Genomic DNA, 24,256 nt, shown 5'->3' with positions numbered 1-24,256 from the left:
ATTATGGTACATTTACATAATAATCATTTTGGGGACAAACATTTACTGATGTGTCAAAACTTTAAAAACAGACTTAAGTGAGGAAAAAATGAGATATAAAACATTATGCAGAGTTACAATTGGGTTATGTTTTAAAAGTACAAATAGAAACACATGTATGTTAACCTTGGAAATAAAAATAAAAGAGGGGAAGAAGAAGTACATACCAAAATATTTCTGGCAGTTATCGCTGAGCAACAAAATTACCTACCAGTTATTTTTATTTTATTTACCATCCTGTATTTTCCAAATTTTCCATAATGAACATGTATTACCTTTGTAGTGCAAAAAGCATCTTCTAAGCATCAGGTTAAAGAAGATATGAGGTCTTACAAATTTAAATGTTTTTATCAACAAATCTGTTTCCAAAGCATTCTATATTAACTTTAAACCGACACACTAAATCGTCATGATTCTCAACACAAAACAAATGTGCAAACTATCAGATCTGAAAGTCTAAAAGATATTTCGAACGTCAGGAAATAATGTTATGCACAATATATCATAGATCTGTTAAGACAGAATCAAAAATAAGAAAAAGGCTTCACTGCAAATCACAAAAAATCTTCCTTTCCTATTTCCCTGCTAAAATATTTTTGGAAAAGTTCGAAACTTTTTCAAACATTCCTGGACACAGGACTCTCTGCATGACGCACACAAAAAAAAACCATGCAAAATATTTGGCAGTACCAAAAGTTGAGACATTCTCCTGGGAATCTATTAAAAAAAATACACAGAGAATCAGGCCAAGTGATTCTCATTGTATGATCCAAAACAAAGAATGCAGAAAAACAACTACATCATACTTTTCAATGTCCTATGGGATTTTTAAAACTTTTTTCTTAACGTCAAACAACCCATAAACATGGAAATAAATATAAGCCACTACACTAGGAATATTATACATGGCTCAGAGTAAATCTGCTAAAAAAACAGAAACATGACATCTCTGAAAGTGGGTAAGACCCTTATCCAATTTAACTGAAACTGATTTACCAGGCCGAGAAAGAAGACAGGGGTAGGAGAGTGAGTATGAAGTTCTAAATAGCAGGGACAGTATAAACAAGACATATGAGCAATGACAGTAAGTAGAAAGGTCTAGCTGTGATGAAATGGACAGCACAGTATAAGGCTGGAAGGGTCTTTCAACTGTGAAGGCCCTTGTATGCCAAACTAGGGACCCTTTTTAGTTTTTATCCTACAGGCAAGGTAAGAGAAGTATTTCTGTTATTGAAGAGGAGATACCAACATGAGTCTTGAAGAACAGGTAGAAGGATTTCAATACTCAGAAAGGCAGAGGGAAATAAGCTCTCCAGGTGAAGAAACCAACATGCAAGGTGGGGAGTGTAGCACAAGACAACCAATGTCGCTAAAACAGAGTGCATATTATGAATGGCCTGAGGGAGGAATTTGTACTTAATTATGTAGGCAATGAGAGTCAGTGTTTGAGCAGGGGGGTGGCTGGACTGCAGTCACACTTAAGAAAGAAAAATAAATCTGACAGTAGCCCTGAGAGTGTAGTGAGGTGAAGACAGGAAACCTAGTGAGGAAGCCCTTGCCACATTGTGGATTAGAGGTGATGAAGCCATAGGAGCACCACCGTACACTTTCCACCTCCATCCAGGGGTCTCTATCCACCCCATTCCCAATACCTGAAATGTTCTACCCTACCCTATCACAATCTGCCAAGCCTTGCCCACTAGTCTCAGGGCTTAAGACCTAATAATTAGTTAATACTTAATATATGGTATAGAAAGTTAAGTGTTTCAATATTTTAGATAAACTCTTTTAAACAAAAAGCTCCAAGTATTATCAATATTATGCATATAAAAGATTTTGCAGGTATTAAAGATTTTTTCTAATGTTTTACTTTTGGAACCAGTGGATAAAATAAAATCAAATTATTTCAGAGACTATGAGAGAAACTGCAACATGTTTCAAATAGTACTACTTATAATACCATAAAAATGAGTGCAAGTAAATATTATCATTTTATCTAATTTTCAGCAAATAGTTATACACTTACCATATGAACAATGTCACTGATTAACAAATGAAAAATCAAAATAGTACGCAATTATTTTAATTACAGATTCACTATACCTCTTCATTTGATAATTGGGCTGAAGATTCTTCATGAGTTAAAGCACATACTACTGGTATTTTCACTTCTTCCTCAACATCTGTTTTCTTGGGGTCCTTTCTCTTATTAAGTCTTTGTTGTTCATCTTCCTCCTAAATGTTAGGAAGAAAAAATACGTATTACACAAATAATCGATATTTAATGATTCATGTAGTTCTAACCACTCAAAACAAACAAACAAACAAAAAAACAAGAACTGTATGATGAGAGAAAACTAGACACTTAAGTTTATTTGTTTTATAATCACATGTAAGGGCATCTGGTCATAACAAAATGTTTTAATACTATAGGCACAAAGTACAAACCCTAGTAAAAGAAGAAATCAGGAAATAGATTCCAGAAAGTACATAATGTAAAAGACAAACAAAAGAAAGCAAACCACCTCCTCTTCTTCAAAAGATCAAGAAAGAAAACTTACGTAGAACATTTCTTCAGATTATTGTAGAAAACTAACAGGAAAAAGTTATTACTCATCCATTAGAAAAATGTATAAATTTATATTAATTACAAAAAGGAATGATGGAAGTTGATGCACTTACTTCACTCAACAAAGGTGAGTACCTTTAATGCCTAGTGGCAAAGGATAAACACACAATTACAATACTATTGAAGAATGTTTTTTTAAAATGACTGATTTCATATGAGAGAACTAGAAAAGGGGACCCCCAGAAGGTAACATTTTAGCTGATCTTGAAGAATGAGTAAGATAAATTTGCCAATTTTGTGAGAGGAGACAAGCAAGGGTTCCAGGGAGAAAGGAAACAGGTACAAACACACAGGGGTACAGGCAGCCATCTGACAGATTAATGAGTCATTTTTTTTTAAGGATTTTATTTATTTATTTTTTAGAGAGAGGGGAAAGGAAGGAGAAAGAGAGGGAGAGAAACATCAATGTGTGGTTGCCCCTCACGTGCCCCAACTGGGGACCTGGCCTAAAACCCAGGCATGTGCTCTAACTGGGAATCGAACCAGAGACCCTTTGGTTTGCAGGCCCGTGCTCAATCCACTGAACTATACCAGCCAGGGCAAAATACTGAATAATCTGATGTGACTGAAAAGAGCATAGGCACATGAGAAGTGAGATACATGGAAGGAGGGTAGTGATTAAGTGCCTAGACTCTGGAATCACAGACTGGCTCAAACCTCAGATCTGCCATTAGCTCCTACTTCATTTGGATAGCATTATTGGGGTTTTTTGGTAATTTTTAAAAATATTATAGACAATGATTTATTGTTCCACTTATTTATCTATTCATTGATTGATCCCTGTATGTGTCCTGACCAGGGATCAAACCCACAACCTTGGCATATCAAGACAATGCTCTAACCAATTGAGCTACCCAGCCAGGGCAAAGCTCAATAAATTTTAACAAAAGCTTTAAATGACTAGTTATAGAAATTAAGACTGTTTTAATGGGCAGCAGAAGGGGCATGATTAAATCTATACTTTAGAATCTGAATCTTTAAGATGACTATGTCTACAAACAAGATGAACGAGTTAGAATTAAGAAACAGAAAATTAGTCCTGGCTGGTGCAGCTCAGTGGATTGAGCACCAACCTGCAAACCAAAGGGTTGCTGGTTCAATTCCCAATTAGGGCACATGCTTGGGCTGCGGGTCAGGTCCCCAGTGCAGGGGGTACACAAGAGGCAATCACACATTGATGTTTCTCCCCCTCTCTTTCTCCTTTCCTTCCCCTCTTTCTAAAATAGATATCTAGATAGATAGATACATACATACATAGATAGATAAAAAGAAAGAAAGAAACAGAAAATTAAAAAGGAAGAAACTTCTGAAAAACAAATCTAACCTAAGTCATCTAAAGTCATCTAGGTAATCTAAATTATTCTAATTCCTAAAAAAGCTTCTACATTGCTATGCTAGGCAAATAATTGTACACATATACAACATAGTATGGGACATCAGCTGCAACAACTGTTTAAAGTGACACAAAAGGGAACCATTCAAATGCCCACTACAAGGAGAAGGATTAAGTCAATTAGGGCACATCCATGCTACCAGCTAAAAACACAGAGATCTCTGATGTGAAAATATATCCAAGATAATGCCATGAGAAAAACAACTTATAAATATTTAAACTATGATACCAGTTAAGAAAAAACTGAAAAAAATTCCTAAGAGTACATCAATAAATACATAAAAATGGTCTGGAAGACTACCTTCCAAACTGACTACTCCTGACTTAAAAAGTGGTTACTTCTGGGAAAGGAGGTGTGGGAGGTATCTAGCAGCATCTTTTTCACTTTATATTTATAACTTTATCTTGTACTTAAAAAACCAAAATATTAATATAAGGATGTATCTGTATATTACTCAAGTGATTTAAATGTTTTAAATCACATGAGGCAAACAGAACCTTGGATATGCAGCACTCTAGACCCCTGCCTTTACCTATGACTCAGCCTCTCCATCCCCACCCTGTTACCTTCTAATAAGGCTTGTAGACCAATGTCATGGAAGACCTGGCCTGGATTAACATACTTCAAGAGCCCTAGCAGAACTGGACAGAGCTACAGAGAAAACATTTCTCAGAAATATGCACTGTTGCACCCTGCAGTCTCTGAAGATCACTTCTAAATCACTTTTTCCTCCAGACAAGGCCATTTCTAAAACTGAAAAACAAAATCCCTCAAACGCAGCTAGGATGTTTTTTGAAATGTCATACAGCACCTTATTTCAGGCTTTAGTTAACCTCTAATATGTATAAAATAATGCAGTCACACATCTGTAGGTGGGTTAGGGTGCACAATTAAAAAAGCCAGCCAAGTCCTACAAAAATGCTATTCACCTGATCTTTCTTTTTCAGTTCTTCAACTTGTCGGAGCTGCTCTGAAGTCAGCACAATCTCCATTCGCTGCATGTCTCTCATCAGCAAACGCTGAGATTCCAGAAACTGGTCATTGGCCTTCTGCCACGTATGTTTTAACTGGTTGTGTTGTTGACGCTCTTGCTCCAAAAGATGGCACACTGTAAGAATCCCCCAATCGAAAACACTGAATTTTAATAGTGGGTGATACAGTATTTCCCAAATTTCTTTGACAAAAAAAATTTCTTTCCATAATGTCACTCACAGAAAAAGTGTTCTAGAGAATACATTTTGGGAAACATCGCTCTAAAGGCCAAAGGTTTAGTAAGCACGCCTAACTCTCTTTAATACATCTTTTTTTGATACATCTGTTATCCAGAAATCCTTGAGCCCATTTAATTCTGACCTCTAAGAATAAATCAAAGAATATTTGTAAATACTTATGTTGTTGATACTCATTGGCTGAACCATCTTCTACGGAAAAGAATAGGTAGTATCATCCTCTCTGTCCACCTACTCAGCTACCTAAGCCAGAAACTCAAGAGACAACTCATATTTCTTACTTTCCCTCACCCAACACATTCAGAAGCCTACTAATATGACAGAAGTCTACTAATGCTACCTCCTGTGAATTATGGCACAGCCATCTTCTGCCTTAGGTCAGCCCCGGTAATTTAGACGACTACAACAATAGTCCCTTTGTTATTCTTCCTGCCCTTATTCTTGCCCTCTCTATTCTATCCTCCACCCTGCTATTAAAATGAACTTTCCAAGATGAAAATCAGTATTATTACTCGTTAGTTTAAAACCCTTCAGAGAAGCCAAACACAAAGGCCACATATTGTATAATCCTATTTACAAGGAAATCCAGAACAGGCAAATCTACAGAAACAGAAGGTAGGTTAGTAGCTGCCAGGGACTGGAAGGGAGGAGAGAATAGGGATATTTGGCAATGGGTACATAATTTTTTAGGAATAATAAAAATATTCTGAAATTAGAATATATTCAAAACCACTGAATTTACACTTTAAAAGAGTGAACTTCGTGGCCTGTGAATTTTATCTCAATAGAGTTACTTAAGAAAAAAGATTTTTAAACCCTCAGGCACTCCTTAATGCCCAAAGGATAAAATCCAAAAACCTTAGCACAAGATCTCTGTGATCTGGCCCATGTCTACCTCTCCTGTTTCACATTTTGCATCACTGCCTCCTATATCCTAATTCTGATGAACTACACTTCTTTCACTTCCTTACCTTGTTATACCACATGCAAATGGCCTTGAATGTTATGCTCAGCTTTGAAAAATACCTATCTTTCAAAATTCCACTTAAGAACAACTTCTTTAAAGAAGCCTATCTGTGGCACTGCTACCTCCTCATACACCTCCAATCCTAGCACCTGATACACAACTGCACTAACCTGGCTGCATACCTACTTCCACCAATTAAAGCTGTCATCACACTGCTGCTTAATATTTATCTGTCTTCTTTTCATTCAAATACTATTTTTTGGTGTGAGTGTTTCAGGATGGAAATTCCTTTATCCCTATACTCATTTGAGTGAAACTTCTCAGATACTTTTCCAGATATATTAGGAAGGTTTGGCAGTCTTACACTATTTCTGGAAGGATCAGGGCACATAGCTTAACCATAAATTTTTTTTTATACCCTTTCAGAGTTTGGGGGTCTTTTTCACAGCAGCACATCTGAAAAATGTTTCCTGAAAGCCAAAGGCTCACTAAAACTTTGTGTTATTTTCATAACATTTTATGAAATAATTTTGTACACTTATGTAATTTCAGCTTTCCACTATTTAGGGGGAAAAATTCACACACAAATCTAATTTACAGAAGAGCTATATTTTCCACAGTATCTGATATACTTAAAAGTCTTGTAAGACTTTTTTACCACAAGACTCTTTCACCATAAGACTCTATCACCACAGTCCTAAAATGCACATTAAAATACATTACTAGCAAAACCGGCAGCAAGTATAAGACGTCAAAGGAGCCCATGCATTTGGAAGAAGAAAAAAATTAATCTTTACTTTCACTAACCACTAACTGAAATTTATCATTTACTTCAATTATGAAATGTAGGCAACCAGCCACAGTTAAGTATAATAATCCCTATGACCTGCTCACTAACAGAAGCCACAGATATCTTAATATCGATACTTATGCTCATCACTATTTCAAAATTACAAGTTGTCAAACCTGCTACTAGACCTTGTTATTTAATGCATTACTGAAATAGCATATTTATTACTATATCATAAGTTTGCAGTTTATATTTTGATAACTTTTTAATGATGTAATTGGTTTCTTTTGTAATGCCACATATTTTATGGATTAAAAACATTATTCTGAAAGGGCTTCACAAAACTGTCAAGAGTCCATGACACAAAAAAGTTAAGACCCCCAGATATATAGGAATCACTAGAAGAATTCAATATAAAAGTATATTTTTATTTGAGGAAAAAAATGATGTTTCTTCTTCCTCATTCCTGGGAGAACATAGTCAATTTCTGCATCACTCTGCTATCAGACTAGTGAAATCAAAATTGTTTCTTATAGCTCTGGCTGCTGTGGCTCAGTGGATTGAGCGCGCTGGCCTGCGGACCAAAGGGTCACCGGTTCGATTCCCAGTCAGAGCACATGCCTGGGTTGCAGGCCAGGTCCCCAGTAGGGGATGTGTGAGAGGCAACCACACAATGATGTTTCTCTCCCTCTCCTTCTCCCTCCCTTCTCCTCTAAAAATATTTTTTTAAAAAAAATTGTCCCTTATAAACAGGAATGTTATTTAAGGACACCAGAATATATTATCTGTCCTCTCTGTCCCATATGCACTTTTGCTAATCTGCCTCCATCAAAATGGGTTGAGGGCAAAAACGGTCTATTAGAAATTCCTAGCTTAATTATCTTTTGGTCAAGAGCTCATGCCTTGTGAAGTTATTTCTGGAGTCCTGGCAGAAAGAGAAGTCAGTAACAATCTAAGTACCTTTAGTAGACCTCACATCTCCAGATTTTCATGGGAATATTCAAACTAACTGTGAAGCTTAAATTAAATCACTAATATACTGGATTGGTATTTTAAGATGTTATTATTTTGTTAATATCATAGCTCTCTTAAAGACTAAGGTAAAAAATATACAGAATATATATTTACCTTCATGCAATTCTTTCCGCAGTTTCTCAGCATCTTCCTGTAAAACGGATTTCTGAGTATTCAAAACAGCTACGTACATCTCTAGGTCAGTCCTACAAGATTTCTCAGCCTCCAGATAATGATTCAGTTCTTTAACCTGAAACAAGACACAATTCTATTAAACTAAAATTTACATACTTACTATAGAAAACTAAAAAAATAACTAATGAATAGTAGACTTTATAATCACATCATGAGTAAATATACAACTGAAATTACACATAACAGTTTTTGTATACTTTTCAAAAAGGTAGTTCCAATTTATATTCCCATGTGCTCATTTTATCGCATACTCAGTAACACCAAGTTGTTGTTTTTATTTTAAACAGTAGTTGCTGTCTAAAGATAAAAACAGTACCATACCCTTATAAGTTTGCTTCTTTTTATTTCTAATGAGGTAATTCCAAGTGCCTTAAATTTATAAAAAGAAAACATTTTCACAAATACATGTATTCATGGAAGGAAAAAAGAGGAAGTCACAATGAAAAAAATAACTGGTCTCATACTGTACAAACAGAAACTTGAAGGCAAATGAAGAATACTTTTTAAAATCACATCTTTTAAAAACTACTTTATTTCTGTTGAATAATCAGCTATAATGTTCAAATATAAACAATTTAGTATAAATCTGAAATAGTTATATCCAAAATAAAATGCAATCTTGCCCTAGAAAGTGATTATAATACTACTTGTTTCATCCTGTCTTAGAAATTGTTCATCTAATGGTCATTTAGTTAACTTACAACTTTTTCAAATGGTTAATTCTAATTTAATTTTCAAGGTCATTTTCATACCTTTTATCTTCCCACTTTTTCAAACATGAAATAGCTGAAACATGAAATAGCTGACTAATCTTATCTTCACCCCTAGTCTATTGTTAATACAATACAGTAGTACTAGTCACAGACTAAAATAATTATTTAAAGCTGCCATTTGCTTCACTGGAGATTGTCAGCCAAACAAAAAGATACTAACCATCCAGTGTGGCTCAGTTGGTTGGAGCATCATCCCATAAACCAAAAGGTCGTGGGTTCAACTCCCAGTCAGGGTACATACCCTAGGTTGCAAGTTCGGTCCCTGGTCAGGGCATGTACAAGAGGCAACCAATCAATGTTTCTTTTTCACATCAGTATTTCCCTCACTTTCTCTCTTCCTCCCTTCCCATCTAAGATCAATAAGCATGTGTTCGGGTGAGCATTTAAAAAAAAAAAAAAAAAAAGATACTAACCAAGCATGACAAAGTGCTGGCTGTTGTGAGGCATTTTCCCTATGACCTGGAGAGGGTGATAATTCAGTTCATGGTAAGAGTCAACATGTCAGATATAAAATGGGGGTAATATAACCACTAATTCTATCAGTTATTACTTCTTAGAATAAATACTTGACTCAATAATCAATTTCTAACATTCAAAAGCTATTGAGCAGAACTCTGGGAAAATGGTGGCACGGTATATGAATTTCCTTGAATTTCAAACATCCTAACAACAGAACTACTAAAAAAACAAAACCAAAAACACATGGATAGCTACAAAAAAACAAAAGAAAAAACAACAAGTGATAAACACAAGGTGGGGACAAACTACTGAAAACTACCTATATGGACTTAAGTAATATCAGCATCTATGCAGGAAAAACTAACAGAAAGCAACAAGGGCCCCGAGAACCCCAAAATAGTCAAGTGGGGCTCTAACTTGACAAGAGCAGCTGGAACTGGGAAGACTTTCACGCATTCCAGTAGTGGGTGAACACTACAAATTTGTAATGGAAGACATAATCTGGTTAGGGTAAAGTGGTATCCCATTTTCACTTACATTTCCCTGATTCTAGTGAGGTTCAGTATCTTTTTACATTCCTTGGGTATTGTGATTTTTCTCTTGTGAATTGCTCGCTCATGTTCTTGTTTCTCTACCGGGCCATTTGTCACTTACAAACTAGGCAATTTTTATTAATTTTAGATACTAATTTTTTGTTAGGTTTTTGAGGTATAGACAGATATCTTCTAATAGTCTATAGCTCTTCAATTTTCTGTGAGATTTCTTTTAATAGGGAAGTTTTATATTCTAAGGTAGGCAAATTCTCAATCTTTTCATTTACAGTCAATATTATTTTCTTATTTCAAATGTTTTTGTACCCCAGGTAACATTTTTTTAAATTAACACCTAAAAGTTTCAAAAATTTACTTTTCACTCTTAAGGTTTTCCATTCATTAAAATTAGTATTTGTAAAGTGTGAGATAGAAAGTTAATTTCACTTAATTCCACATTTATAATTTAAGGGGGAACTACTGTAGGTATTTTTTTGTTTTTTCTTCTATTGTGAATAGATCTTTTTCCGCCATCCATTACATTATTTATTTAGCTATTATTGGGGTATAGAAACATTATTATTTTTGTATTTTGATCTTGTTGGAACAACTTTTCTAAACTCTTATTAGTTCCAATAACCTGTTTGTACATTCTCTTGCTTTTCTATATAACAATCGAATCAGTTTCATCATTTTCTTTACAGTTCTGATGCCTCATTTCTTTATCTTGTCTAGCTGCATTGTCTGAACAAAATCACTGAGCACAGGTCTCCTCATATTGTTCCTGTACTTAATGGTGCATGGCTGCTAAACATTCATCATTAATTATGTTTGATGAAGGCTGGATAAATAGATCCTTTACTAAGTTATTGGTGTTTATCAAATGCCTTTCTGAATCTAAAATATACTGCTCTTTTCCTACAATCTTGTTATGTGGTACATAATAATAATAATGGGTTTTCTGGTAATACACCATCCTTAAATTCCTGAGAATACACTTCATTGGGTCATGATTTTTTTTTTTTAACTACACTGTTGAAAAACTTTTTTCTATATTCCTAAATGAGATTACCTATAATTTTCTTTTCTTATACTACCTTTCTGTGGATATGTGTGTGCTCATTTGTAATGAAGTTATACAAGTCTCTAAAATGACTTGGAGAGTTCTCACCCTTTTTCTATTGTCTAAAACATTTTATAAAACACATGGATTATCTTTTTCCAGAAGGCTTGGAAAAACTTGCCTGCAAAACCAGTTGAAGCCAATGTCTTTTGGAGGAGAGGAAAAAGGAGAAAGAAAATTTTTGACTATAAATTCATTTTCTTTAATAGTTACTGTCTACTTTTGCTTCCCTATTTTATCTTGAGACAATTTTGACTATCTTTTATTAGAAACTTTTTCCTTTCATCAAATTTATTTGTGTGACATTGTTCACAGTATTTATTTTTAAATCTCTACAGATTTGTACTTATGTCCCCTCTTTAATTTCTAATAATTTGAGTCTTTTTTTCTTTTTTCCTGATTAATCTTATTGGAGGTTTGTCTATCTTATTTTTTCCATTTTTTCAAATATTCCTTTTCTCATTTTTTCTTTTGCCTTTCTACTTCACTAACATTGGCTCTTATATGTATTATTTTCATCCAATCATATTGCTTGTATTATTGTTCTTTTTTTAAGATTCTTGAGTAAAAATATTCAAATCACTCAAAATATTTTATAATTCCTTTTCCCATATAAGTTAATTTTTTCATTTCCAATTCATTTTAGCTATCATTTTAATGTAAATAATTTAATAAACTGTGGTTAGAGATTCTGGTCTGTATAACATCAATTCTTTGAAATTTGTTAACACTTCCTTTGCGAACTTATGAAAAGTATAATATATCTACAAATAGTAATACTTGATTCTATGAACTATCCTAAGTGCCTTAGATGTGTTAACTTATAATCCTCATAATAGCGTTATGATCCAGGCTGTATTATTACCCCCATTTTACAACTGAGAAAACTAAAATACAGTTAGGTTATTTTCCCAAAGTCACCCAGCTAATTAATGCTGAGCTCTTACCTACTGCGTTTTACTACAGTATAGAAAATAGTCTCTTCCTTGGGTACAGGGTTCTTTGTGTCTAACAGCTAAATTAATCATGTTGCTCAAAACTCCTGTATCCCCACTAATTTTTTTTTGTTTGCACTGTCACATGCCAACAATCAGTTTAAATATCCTATTATAATTGTGAAATGTCCATTTCTCCTTGTAACTTTTTGCTTTACATATTTCAAGACTATGTAAGGTAAATTTAAGTTTATGACTATCTTTTCTTTTTGATGGATTATTTATTGATGGAGTCCTTCTTTATCTTCATTAATTCTTTTCCTCTACACCTACTTGTTTCATATTATAATTGCTATATCAACTTTCTTTTAGTTAGATTTTACATGGCATATCTTTAAATATCCCTTTATTTCCAATCTCACCTTGTAGGTTTATTTTAGGCGTATCTCTTATAAGCAATATGAAGTTAGATTTTTAACATACAAGGTCTTTTAGGTGATTATCAGTTTACATTTACTAGATTATTGATAGATTCCCTTTTCTACATTTATTTCTACATTCCTATGTTGTGCTTCTGTTTATTATCTCTTATTGTTTCTTTCCTACTTTCTTTTAATTAGTTATTAAAATTCTTGATACTCCCTTTGTATTTCTTCTATTGTCTCTTTATGGTCAACAAATCCAGCCAAAATATAACTATATCATCTCTAAAAAAATAAATTACTGGCTGGCTTAAACCAGCTTATTTCTCTTAATAATAAAATGAATGAGATTGGGTATCATTATGATAAGAAAACCAACACTAACTCTGTAACAAAGCAGCACTTGCATCACTATTGTGATTGTTTATAATACCACAGGGACAAAATCATCTCCCAGGATTTTTTTTTCTTTTTTCTTTTTGCATTTTAAACAAAGCAACATTCCTAACATGCATAGTCTAAATTACAGTTTTTACCCACTTAGTGATTCTAACTTTTGCTCATTGCATTAGGGCAAAATCTTGGGTTTTAAGCAAATGAATTACAATGTTTCACAACCTTTGAGGCTTCCAGCTCTTTCACCTTGTCTTCAGCTTCTGTCAGTTTATCTTTCAATGCTGCAATTTCCTTCTCCATGGGCATCACCACAGACCGAAGTTTTTCAGCATCCTCTTGGGCCTTTGGTTAAAAAGAATAAAATACTACAACTTACTGATTTTTTGCTTTTTCTAAGAAACTCTGATCAATCCAGTTATTAAAAATTAGTATAATAAATAAGTCTACCAGGCACTCATAAAACAGAACCATGTCTAACTTTTAAATGTTGCATTATTTTGGCTCTGAGTGCTGTGGCTCAGTGGGTTGGGTGTCTTACTGGAAACCAAAAGGCCACCCATTCAATTCCCAGTCAGGGCACCTGGATTGCAGGCCAGGTCCCCGGATGGGGGCATGAGAGAGACAACCAATCGATGTTTCTCTCCCTCTCTTTCTCTCTCCCTTACCCTCTCTCTAGAAATAAAAATTTAAAATCTTTAAAAATAAATAAATAAATAAATGTTGCATTACTTTGAATGTTAAGTTATAATCATAGTTTTTACATATATTCCATTTGGAATTTAGAACTGGAAAAATAAATTCACTATGACAATTTTGACTTTGTAATTAATTAATTGACTTGGAAAATACCTTATGTATAAAAGGAAATACACATAATATTTTTATAATCCTGGTTACTAAATTAATTAAAACATAATTTCTTACGATTATTAAAAAGACTTTTTTAAACCTTGGAAAATATAAAAATACGTTTTCTAAAATATGACAAAATTATGTTGCTATAAAAAAGCTATCATCCAGTTATTTAAACAGGGTACTTTAAATGTCATTTTACTTTTGATATCTAAATGACACAAACCCAAAGACTGACCTCTAAAACTGTATTTTTTTTCCATACTTCATTCTCAAAAACACAGATTAAAAGAAAACAACATCCATAAACTAGTAAACTGGTGAGAAACTTAACTGTGTCTGTGTGTGTGTGTATATTTGTACAATGTTAATAATAGGAAAAGATGGGTGTGGAGTATAGGGGAAGAACTCTGTATTATCATCACAAGTTTTCTGCAAATCAAAAAGAGCTCTAAAAAATAAAGTTTAGTTTTAAAAATAAATTTTAAAAATGAAAAAAGTGGCAGATTGTGGAAATGATGAATATGGATATGAATATATTAAAAGAAAGGAAAAAACAACTACCAGAGAGAACCAAGATGGTGGCGTAGGTAGACACACAGCGCCTCCTCCCACAACCAGAACTGACAGAAAATCGAATGGCAAGGAAGTCCAACACCCAGGAGATAAAAAATAAACATTCATCCAGACCAGTGGGAGGGGCGGAGACCGCAGCCGGGGCAGAGAGGACTCGAGTTGCAGTGGCGGACTGAGACTGGCGGAGTGTGGAACGAAGGGGGCCAGCAGTCTGACCACTAGCAGACCCAGCGGTCCCACATTCGCGCAGATAAACCGAGAGGGCCAGACTCAGAGTGGCGGAGAACAGGGTAGGCAGTGGGGTAGCAGACCCTGCGGCCCCACATTCGTGCATAGATAAACCAGGATGAACGGCGGGGAATGAAGCAGACCACGCAACCCAGGGCGCTCCAGCGCAGGGAAATAAAGCCTCAAACCTCTGAGTAAAAACACCCGCGGGGGTTGGGGCAGCAGCAGGAGAAACTCCCAGCCTCACGGGAGAGGTCGTTGGAGAGACCCATAGGGGCCTAGGGGGTACACAAGCCCACCCACTCAGGAACCAGCACCAGAGGGGCCCAGTTTGATTGTGCGGAGCAGAGGGTGTGACTGAAATCCCGCAGAGAGTGGAGCGGGCACCATTACACCCTCTCGGCCCCTCCCCCACGTACAGCGTCACAGCACAGCGACCAGCCTTACCCCCGCCCAGGGGAACACCTAAGGCTCCGCCCCTTTAAGTAACAGAAGCACCAAGACAAAAAAAAAAAAAAACATGGCCCAAATGACAGAATACTTCAAAGCTCCAGAAATAATTCAACTAAACAGCGAACAGATAGCCAACCTATCAGATACACAGTTCAAAACACTGGTAATCAAGAAGCTCACAGAATTGGTTGAATTTGGTCGAAAACTAGACGAAAAAATGAAGCCTATGCTAAGAGAGACAAAGGAAAATGTACAGAGAACCAATAGTGAGGCGAAGGAAACTGGGACTCAAATCAATGGTGTGGACCAGAAGGAAGAAGGAAACATTAAACCAGAAAAGAATGAAGAAACAAGAATTCGGAAAAATGAGGAGAGACTTAGTAACCTCCAGGACATCTTTAAACATTCCAACATCCGAATTATGGGGTTGCCAGAAGGAGAAGAGGAAGAGCAAAAAATTGAAAACTTATTTGAACAAATAGTGAAGGAGAACTTCCCCAGTCTGGCCAAGGAAATAGACTTCCAGGAAGTCCAGGAAGCTCAGAGTCCCAAAGAAGCTGGACCCAAGGAGGAACACACCAAGGCACATCATAATTACATTAGCCAAGATGAAACAGAAGGAGAGAATCTTAGAAGCAGCAAGAGAAAAGGAGACAGTTACCTACAAAGGAGTGCCCATAAGACTGTCAGCTGATTTCTCCAAAGAGACCTTACAGGCAAGAAGGGGCTGGCAAGAAGTATTCCAAGTCATGAAAGGCAAGGACCTACATCCAAGATTGCTCTATCCAGCAAATGAAAGGGCAGATAAAGTGCTTCTCAGATAAGGTCAAGGTAAAGGAGTTCATCATCACCAAGCCCTTATTATATGAAATGTTAAAGGGACTTACCTAAGAAAAAGAAGATAAAAAATACGAACAGTAAAAATGACAGCAAACTCACAGTTATTAACGACCACACCTAAAACAAAAACAAAAGCAAACTAAGCAAACGACTAGAGCAGGAACGGAACCACAGAAATGGAGTTCACATGGAGGGTTATCAACAGGGGAGTGGAAGGGAGAGAGGGGGGGGGAAGGTACAGAGAATAAGTAGCATAAATGATAGGTGGAAAATAGACAGGGGGAGGGTAAGAATAATGTAGGAAATGTAGAAGCCAAAGAACTTATAAGTATGACCCATGGACATGAACTATAGGGGGGAATGTGGGAGGGAGGGTGTGGGCAGGATGGAGTGGAGTGTGGGGGGGGAATGGGACAACTGTAATAGCATAATCAATAAATATATTTAAAAAAATAAATTTAAAATAAAATAAAAAAAAACAACTACCTTCATATGGATGGGTACTTGGGGCTAGAATAAAATTTCTAATGATAGAATCAAATATGAATTCATCTCAACTTGAGAGAAGTGAAGGCTGCCTACTTTAGATAACTATGTTAGATGACTATGAAGACTATTACAGCCTCATGAAGATGCTGAATTAAAATATTTTCTAGAAATGAGAGAATGGGAAAAACTATTCCTCAAGGTTCAAGCTTTTGTTTTGAGTGTTTGGTTCTCAGATGATTTTCATATTATTTAAAAAACTAAATAACCATGAAAGTAGTCCTTATATAGACCAAGAATTAGGAACAAGAGTATGAATAATCTGATTGAAAAGTCAAAATCCGAGTTTCTGTCCAAGATGGAGCCGTAGGTAGATACACTCTGTCTCCTCACACAACCAAAGGTAGAAAAACAACAAATTTAAAAACAAAATATAACCAGAACTGCCAGAAAATCGAACTGTATGGAAGTCTGACAACCAAGAAGTTCAAGAAGAAACATTCCTCCAGATCGGGAGGAGGGGTGGAGACAGGCAGCCAGGGCAGAGAGTACCTACCCACAGCAAGGCTGCAGATGGTGGACCAGGGGTCCCACATTTGCATGTGGATAAACCAGGAGGAACAACTGAGGAACGAAGACAAACCGGGCAACCCAGGGTTCCAGCATGGGAAATAAAGCCTCAAAACCTCTGGCAGTAAAAATTTATGGGAGTTGCAGAGGAGGGAGAAACCCGCAGCCTCATAGGAGAGTTCATTGGAGAGACCCACAGGGTCCTAGAACGTACACAAACCCACCCACCCAGGGATCAGCACCAAAAGGGCCAAATGTGCTTGTGGGAAACGGGAGAATTGACGGAAAGCCAGCCAAGAGCCGAGCAAGTGGCTCACACCCATCCCCCACAAATGGCGCCACAATGCAGTGAAGTAGGTTGCCCCACCCTGGAAAATACATAAGGCACTACCCCTTATATCCTAATAGCTGCACAGAGACAAAATAATATGGCCCTAATGAAAGAACAGATCAAAGCTCCAAAAATAGAACTAAGTGATGAATAGATAGCGAACCTATCAGATGCAGAGTTCAAAACACTGGTAATCAGGATGCTCACAGAAATGGTTGAGTATGGTTGCAAAACAGAAGAAGAAATGAAGGCTATGCAAAGTGAAATAAAGAGAAATGTATAGGAAATCAACAGTGAAGGGAAGGAAACTGGGAATCAAATCAATGGTTTGGAGCAGAAGAAAGAAATAGACATTCAACCAGAACAGAATGAAGAAACAAGAATCCAAAAAAATGAGGAGAGGCTCAGGAAACTCTGGGACAACTTTAAATGTTCCAACATCACAATCATAGGGGTAGCAGAAGAGGAAGAGCAAGAAATGGAAAACTTACTTGAAAAAATAATGAAGGAGAACTTCCTCAATCTGGCAAAGGAAATAGACTTCCAGGAAGTCCAGGAAGCTCAGAGGGTCCCAAACAAGTTGGACCCAAGGAAGCACACACCAAGACACATCATAATTAAATTAGCCAAGATTAAAGATAAGGAGAGAATCTTAAAAGGAGCAAGAGAAAAGGAGACAGTTACCTACAGAAGAGTTCCCACACACTATCAGCTGATTTCTCAAAAGAAAAGTTGCAGGCAAGAAGGGGCTGGAAAGAAATATTCCAAGTCATGAAAGGCAAGGACCTACATTCAAGATTATTCTATCCAGCAAAACTATTATTTAGAATGGAAGGGCAGATAAGTGCTTCCCAGATAAGGTCAAATTAAAGGAGCTCATCATCACCAGGCCCTTATGATATGAAATGTGAGAGGGTCTTATTTAAGAAAAAGAAGATAAAAACTATGAATATTAAAAATGACAACAAACTCACAACTATCAACAACTGAATCTGAAAAAAACAAGAACAAAAACAAAACAAACAACCAGAACAGGAAAAGAATCATAGGTATGGAGATCATTTGGAGGGTTATCAGCTAGGAGGTGGAAGGGGGAGAATGGGGGAAAAGGTGCAGGATCAAGCATAATTGGTGGAAGAAAATAGACAGGGGGGTGTTAAGAATAGCATAGGAAAGGTAGAAGCGCCAAAGAACTCACATGCACGACCCATGGACATGAACTCAGTGGGGGGAATCACGGGAGGGTGGGGGCACTGGGTGGACCATGGCAAAGGGAAAAAAATTTGGGACAACTGTAACAGCATAATCAATAAAATTTACCAAAAAAATTTTTTTTTAATATATGTATGCATATAAATTAACAATGTAAAAGTTTAACCAAACTGGCCAAAAGCTTTTTAAATTATCTCAATGATAAAATGTTTCACTTTGTATTTAGTTGGTTTATGTTCAGGTATCTTATGGTAATAGGTTCGAACATAATATGTAGCACATTCGTCACAAAGGAACCAAGGTTTATCAAGGAAGAAGGCTAAATTAAAGCTTTGATTTAGACACAGTCATCAAGAAACAACACTAATTCAACAAATATTTTTTGAGCACCTATGTAGTAGATACTATTCTAGGCATTTAGGATACACAAATAAACAATAATCCTTCCTCATGGAGTTTACATGCTAGCAAGGAGAAGAAGGCAGGAAACAATAAACATAATAAATTGGTGAATGCTATGTGTATTATAAATATGCACTACGGAAAAAGAAAAATTAGAATAGGAAAAGGGTGATAAAGAGGAGGAAGATGGATAGGTTGCAATGGTAAATAGTCTGGCTAGCATATGTCTCATGAAGAGATATTTAGTCAAGGACTCGAAGAAGATGAGGGAGTTTCCCATACACAATATGGGGGAAGGACATCAAATTACCGTATTTTGCCGTGTATAATGCACACCCACATTTTGCGCATATTATGCATGGGATTATTATACCTATTATACCCATGGTATGTAACCATTGTACATGGCAAAATATAGTATCCAGTACTGTACTTAGGTTTACGTCCAAATAATTCCTCTAACAGAAAACATGAAAGTACATCTTCTATTACTACAATAATATTAAAGCATCTTGCATTTGGACTCAAATATTTCTACAGATAAATACATTCCTTCATACCTTTTTCATTTCATTTTCTAAATTTTCCTCCTCTTGACCTTCAGACAGCCTTCTCCTTAAATCAGCTATTTCCCTCTCTGCAGATTCTCGATACTGTGCCCACTGTCCTCGCTCTTGCTCCAGCCGAAGGTGGAACTGGTGCTCATAGTCACGAACTGTTTCTACAAGATATCAACAAATATTTAATGTCTAAGCATTCTGAAAAAAGAACCAAAACATTCTGACACACTAAAATTTAAGTAGTTATATTAAAAGCTTTTGCTTAAGTTCTAGAAATCGTTTAATTCACTAAAAAAAGCTCAACTACATTTCCAGTTCTTATTATGTGCAGAAATTTTGCTAAGAGCTTTAAATCATCATCTCTAATCTTTAAGTAAACCTGTGTAATATTATTTTACAGATGAGGAAAACTTAGGAAAGGTTACATACTCTGGCCAATGTTTGCTTTCCTGAGGCAAACTGAAGGAGGAACAGTCATTTTTCAGCCATGAAGGAAAATAAGGTTGAAAACCACATACTAAGGATGAAGGAACAGAATGACTGAAGGAGCCTAGAACACTGGGGACATCATGGAACCACTGTAACCAGTTTTAGATTACCTACCTCTGGATTTCTTTTTCTGTAAGGAAAATGAACTCCTATTTTTGTAATCCACTACAGTCAACATTGTTAGAGGCTCATAGTAATCCGTAGGTGATAGCCACAAACTCAGAAATAGGGCTAGACTTAACCTGACTTCTTGCAAATAGTACTAAGGCAAAAATGACACAAAACTTCTAAGTCGGAGGAAAAAAGAGTTATTACTATCTCACATTCATATTAAAACTAATTTTGGAAACTCAAATATTCAGGGGCAACAACATTTCAGTATCATTTGCTCAGAAACTGCAGGAATTAAGCACTAGTGCCAACAGCAGGTAGACTAAATTACTTCTCTTCCTTTAGACCAAGCCAGCAGCCCATAAATCCTATTTTAACCCACAGGCCATGCTATCATAAACTGCAATGAAAATTTCATATAAAAATCCAAATTTCCTTAAAAATGTAAAAGATATGTCAACACTGAATTGGATGGGCAATAATGAATTGGAACTAATAAGTGATAGTAAGTTTACTCTTTGCAAAGGAGGTCTCTCCAGTCCTACATACTCCCTAGTGCCCATACAGTTTTATTCATTGACAGTACTTGCCTGACTCTTATAAGAAAATCCATTTTGAAGCCCTGCTTTAACCTTATGATGAACTATAGTTCTCATTTAAAGCAGTATCTTTGTAACCCTCTCATTATATTGGGTTGGCCAAAAAATCCGTATGATTTTCTCCATAAAATAAAAGACATTTGTCATTTTCACCAATAACTTTATTGATTTAGATATTTTGAGTATGTCGGCTATCTCCCTTGTGGTATAACATTGATTGTTCTCAATTAATGTCTCAATTTGATTGCTATCAATTTCAACGGGTATACCTGACCATGGAGCATCATCCAGCAAGAAATGTCCAGCACAAAACATTGCAAACCACTTTGACATGTTCGGTCAGTCACAGCATCTTCTCCACACACTGCACAAATCTTTATTTGCGTTTCAGTTGTACTTTTACCTTTCTTGATATAGTAGAGCATAATATGCCGAAAATATTGCTTATTTTCTTCCACCTTCAATATTAAAGTAACTACACAAAAATTCACCAATTTTGTTAAGTTCTTTTTTAAATGCACGCTGATGACAGCTGTCACAATACAACTGAAGAAAACTGTTTCAAATGAAGTTAAACACAACTAAGAGCTACTAGAGTCATCTTCTGGGAAAAACCAAACAAACTTTTTGGCCAACCCAATAATTCTCAATTATTAAATTTGTTAAAGATACAGATGACATACCCATATACAATATGAATGACTTCCCTTTTATTTTGAAGATGACAGTACATCTTGAAGATGGTAATACATAAAGTCACAAATGAAACTCTGAAAATGTTCTCAACAATCAGAATCAGACCTTAGAAAAATCACAAAATATTTAACTTTCTTTGCCTTTACCTTTCATAACAGCCTGAAGTGAAGCAACTTCTTCTCTCCACTGTCTCTTTACTTCATCTATAGCTTCTTGCTTGGTATTCTCAGAAACTGTGGCAATGGCCTTAATATGCTCCATCTCTGCTTGGGCTTCCCACAGCTGTGTTCGAAGGTGTCCCAAATCATCTTGTGCAGCTTGTAACACTGCGTTTTGCCTCTTCAGATCCTCTGGGAAAAAAAGTGAAGAACTTTTCATTAATGAAGGACTCACATTTATCAGGCTGGCACTGCAATGAAGAAACAAAGCATCAAATTTATAATGGTAACATTTTAATAAAGAAGTCAAGCATTAAATTTGACAGTTAACTTAGAAAATAAAATTTTTATAAAGGTAAAATTTAAGGTATGCTGGGTATCACAAATAAATTATTAAGTATGTAATCAGATAAGGATTAAGGCCATAGTTTTAGAGCTAAATTTAAGCTTTTACCCACTGGCTAAATGAGCTTACTTAACCTCTATGGCCTCCGTTCCACATCTACAAAATGGGGATAAAATTTCTCACCACAGAAGTTTGTTTTAATGATAAAACAACTTATTGAAAATGCTTACTAGTACAGTACCTTGCACAAATAAACATTCAAGAAGTGGTTAATAAAAGAAACATGGCAGTTACTAGATACAAGTTTTTAAAGTTAGAATTAATTTCTCAGCACTCCTTTACCATCTCTTAACATTATCTGGTGTGCCTACAACATGATTTAAGCCTAAGAAGGACATATGTTTGGCTAAACCATCTTCCAAAAAGATGAACCTACCAAAAGTATATAGAGATGTGTCTATTTCCCGTACCTTAGCAATAATTACTATTTTCTATTTTCTAAAATTTTTGCCAACATCACAGGTAGAAAATGGTAATAGTTCCAATATTTTTTTTAAAGATTTTATTTATTTATTTTTAGACAGAGGGGAAGGGAGGGAAAAAGGGAGGGAGAGCAACATCAGTGTGTGGTTGCCTCTGGGGAGCCCTCTGCTGGGGACCTGGCCCACAACCCAGGCACATGCCCCCACTGGGAGTTGTACCAGAAACCATCTGGGTCTCAGGCTAGCACTGGATCCACTGAGCCACACCAGCTGGGGCAATAGTTTCAATATTTATTTGCCTATTAATAGAGAGATTGAGTATCTTTTCATATAACTATTAATGACCAGTATTTCCTCTTTGATGATATTCTTCACTTGTATTTCTAACAAACTGTTTTTCTTCTAATTTGGAAGAGTATCTTATATATACTGGATGTTAACTCTTATTTTTTCTTACATAACTTTTCCTTGTCTGCTACTGTTTCTCAACTTCTTTTTGTTATCTACTGCTCTCTAAAAGTTATGAGACATTTGTGCAAAAGAACTATTCATCTTTTCAAAGCTATCAATAACCTTTAGAGAGCAAATAACTAAGTCAACCAGCCACAAAAACAACTGGACTTGAGATCTAACTGTACTGTGTACCAGCTGTATGACTTTAAGGAAATCACAAGCCATTAAGCCAGGATATTGGCAACACTCTTCTGCATAAATTTCTAAGTACCTGAAAAATCAAATAGATAATATCAATTAAAGTACTTTTAAAAGTTGTGAAGATGTTCGTGATTACCAAACAATCACAAAAATTAACAATTTGGTAGTCTAAATAATGGAGGAAAAAACCTAGTCATGCTAATTTTAAGTTATTAAGAAATCTTTAGTCTCTCAACATCAGTTTCATATCACTTTGTCCCCACTATTAAAAATATTCTGAAACACTTGTCAGAGACGATTATAAGAACATTAATTGCAGAAAGTAATTATCTAAAATAACGATAATTTTCCTTGGAGGAAAAACAAGTGTCTAAGAAATTATGGTGTGTGACTAAGAATGACCCAGAAACTGAGTAAAGACATGAACACATGAAAACACAAAAGAAAAGTGTGTGTATCTACTCCATATACTAAGGGTTAAACTGTTTCAGATAATGTGAAATAAAAGCAAAAGCATTATTTCTGAAATACTTTATTCATTTCTGAGAACTACAATTTTGTCAAGGCTCAAGTTTATATAATTAACACCTCCTCATGTTAATTATCCCTGCAACTTTTTGATATATTGGAAATTATCCAGAGTTATTCACCACCATGTTGTCAATATGAACAAAAAACCCACAAATACCAATACTAAACATTAATTTTTGGCATGTTTCTGCACAGCTGAAAGCCATAAAAAGAGGCTGAAGGAAGACTGGGTGGGTTCTGTTTTGGCTATCCTGGCTCCCTAGTTTTTTCATATAAATTTTAGGATCAGCTTATAAATTTCTACAAAGAAGAGAACTGAGATACTAAAAGACACTGCATCAAATTTGTAGATCAGGGGACTACCGCCAATATTAATCTTTGATTTATGAACATGGTATATGTCTCTCCAATTAGTTCTTCTTAAAATCTTTAAGTGTGTTTGTTTTCAGAGTGCAAGTTTTGCACTTTTTGTTAAATTTATTCCAAAATATATTATTCTTTTTGGTGCTATTATAAATGGAATTCTTTCTTTAAAATTTCATTTTCAGGTTATTTATTGCAAGTATTGTAGAAATAACAACTGGATTTTGTACATTGATCTTGCATCCTGCAACCCTGCTGAACTTGTATATTAGTCTGAACAGTTTTTAGTGGATTCCATACAATTCTATATACTAAAAATGTCATCTGAGAACAGAAATAGCTTTACTTCTTCCTTCTAATCTAGACTCCTTTTACTGGGTGTGAGGGATGAGGGCTAATTGCCCTGAATAGAACTTCCAGAC

At 35.6% G+C, this 24,256-nt stretch overlaps 1 protein-coding gene across 2 annotated transcripts in view; it reads right to left on the bottom strand.

Moving 5' to 3' along the window:
* Window positions 1-24,256, bottom strand: part of RABEP1 (rabaptin, RAB GTPase binding effector protein 1) — a 109,582-nt gene that overhangs the window by 34,829 nt on the left and 50,497 nt on the right. For both annotated transcript variants that reach the window (XM_053911199.1, XM_053911198.1), the window contains 6 exons: window positions 21,447-21,650; window positions 19,406-19,566; window positions 13,118-13,237; window positions 8,177-8,312; window positions 4,992-5,170; window positions 2,143-2,274 (listed from right to left, as the gene is read on the bottom strand). In XM_053911199.1, the coding sequence (XP_053767174.1) occupies window positions 2,143-2,274; window positions 4,992-5,170; window positions 8,177-8,312; window positions 13,118-13,237; window positions 19,406-19,566; window positions 21,447-21,561 (843 nt within the window). In that variant the 5' untranslated portion in view covers window positions 21,562-21,650. The remainder of the gene's footprint in view (window positions 1-2,142; window positions 2,275-4,991; window positions 5,171-8,176; window positions 8,313-13,117; window positions 13,238-19,405; window positions 19,567-21,446; window positions 21,651-24,256) is intronic.

This window comes from Desmodus rotundus, chromosome 9 (genome assembly GCF_022682495.2).
Source record: "Desmodus rotundus isolate HL8 chromosome 9, HLdesRot8A.1, whole genome shotgun sequence".
In the NCBI taxonomy this organism is placed as follows: Eukaryota; Metazoa; Chordata; class Mammalia; order Chiroptera; family Phyllostomidae; genus Desmodus; species Desmodus rotundus.
Note: the sequence above shows the minus strand (reverse complement) of the source record. Positions and strands in the feature narration are given on the sequence as shown.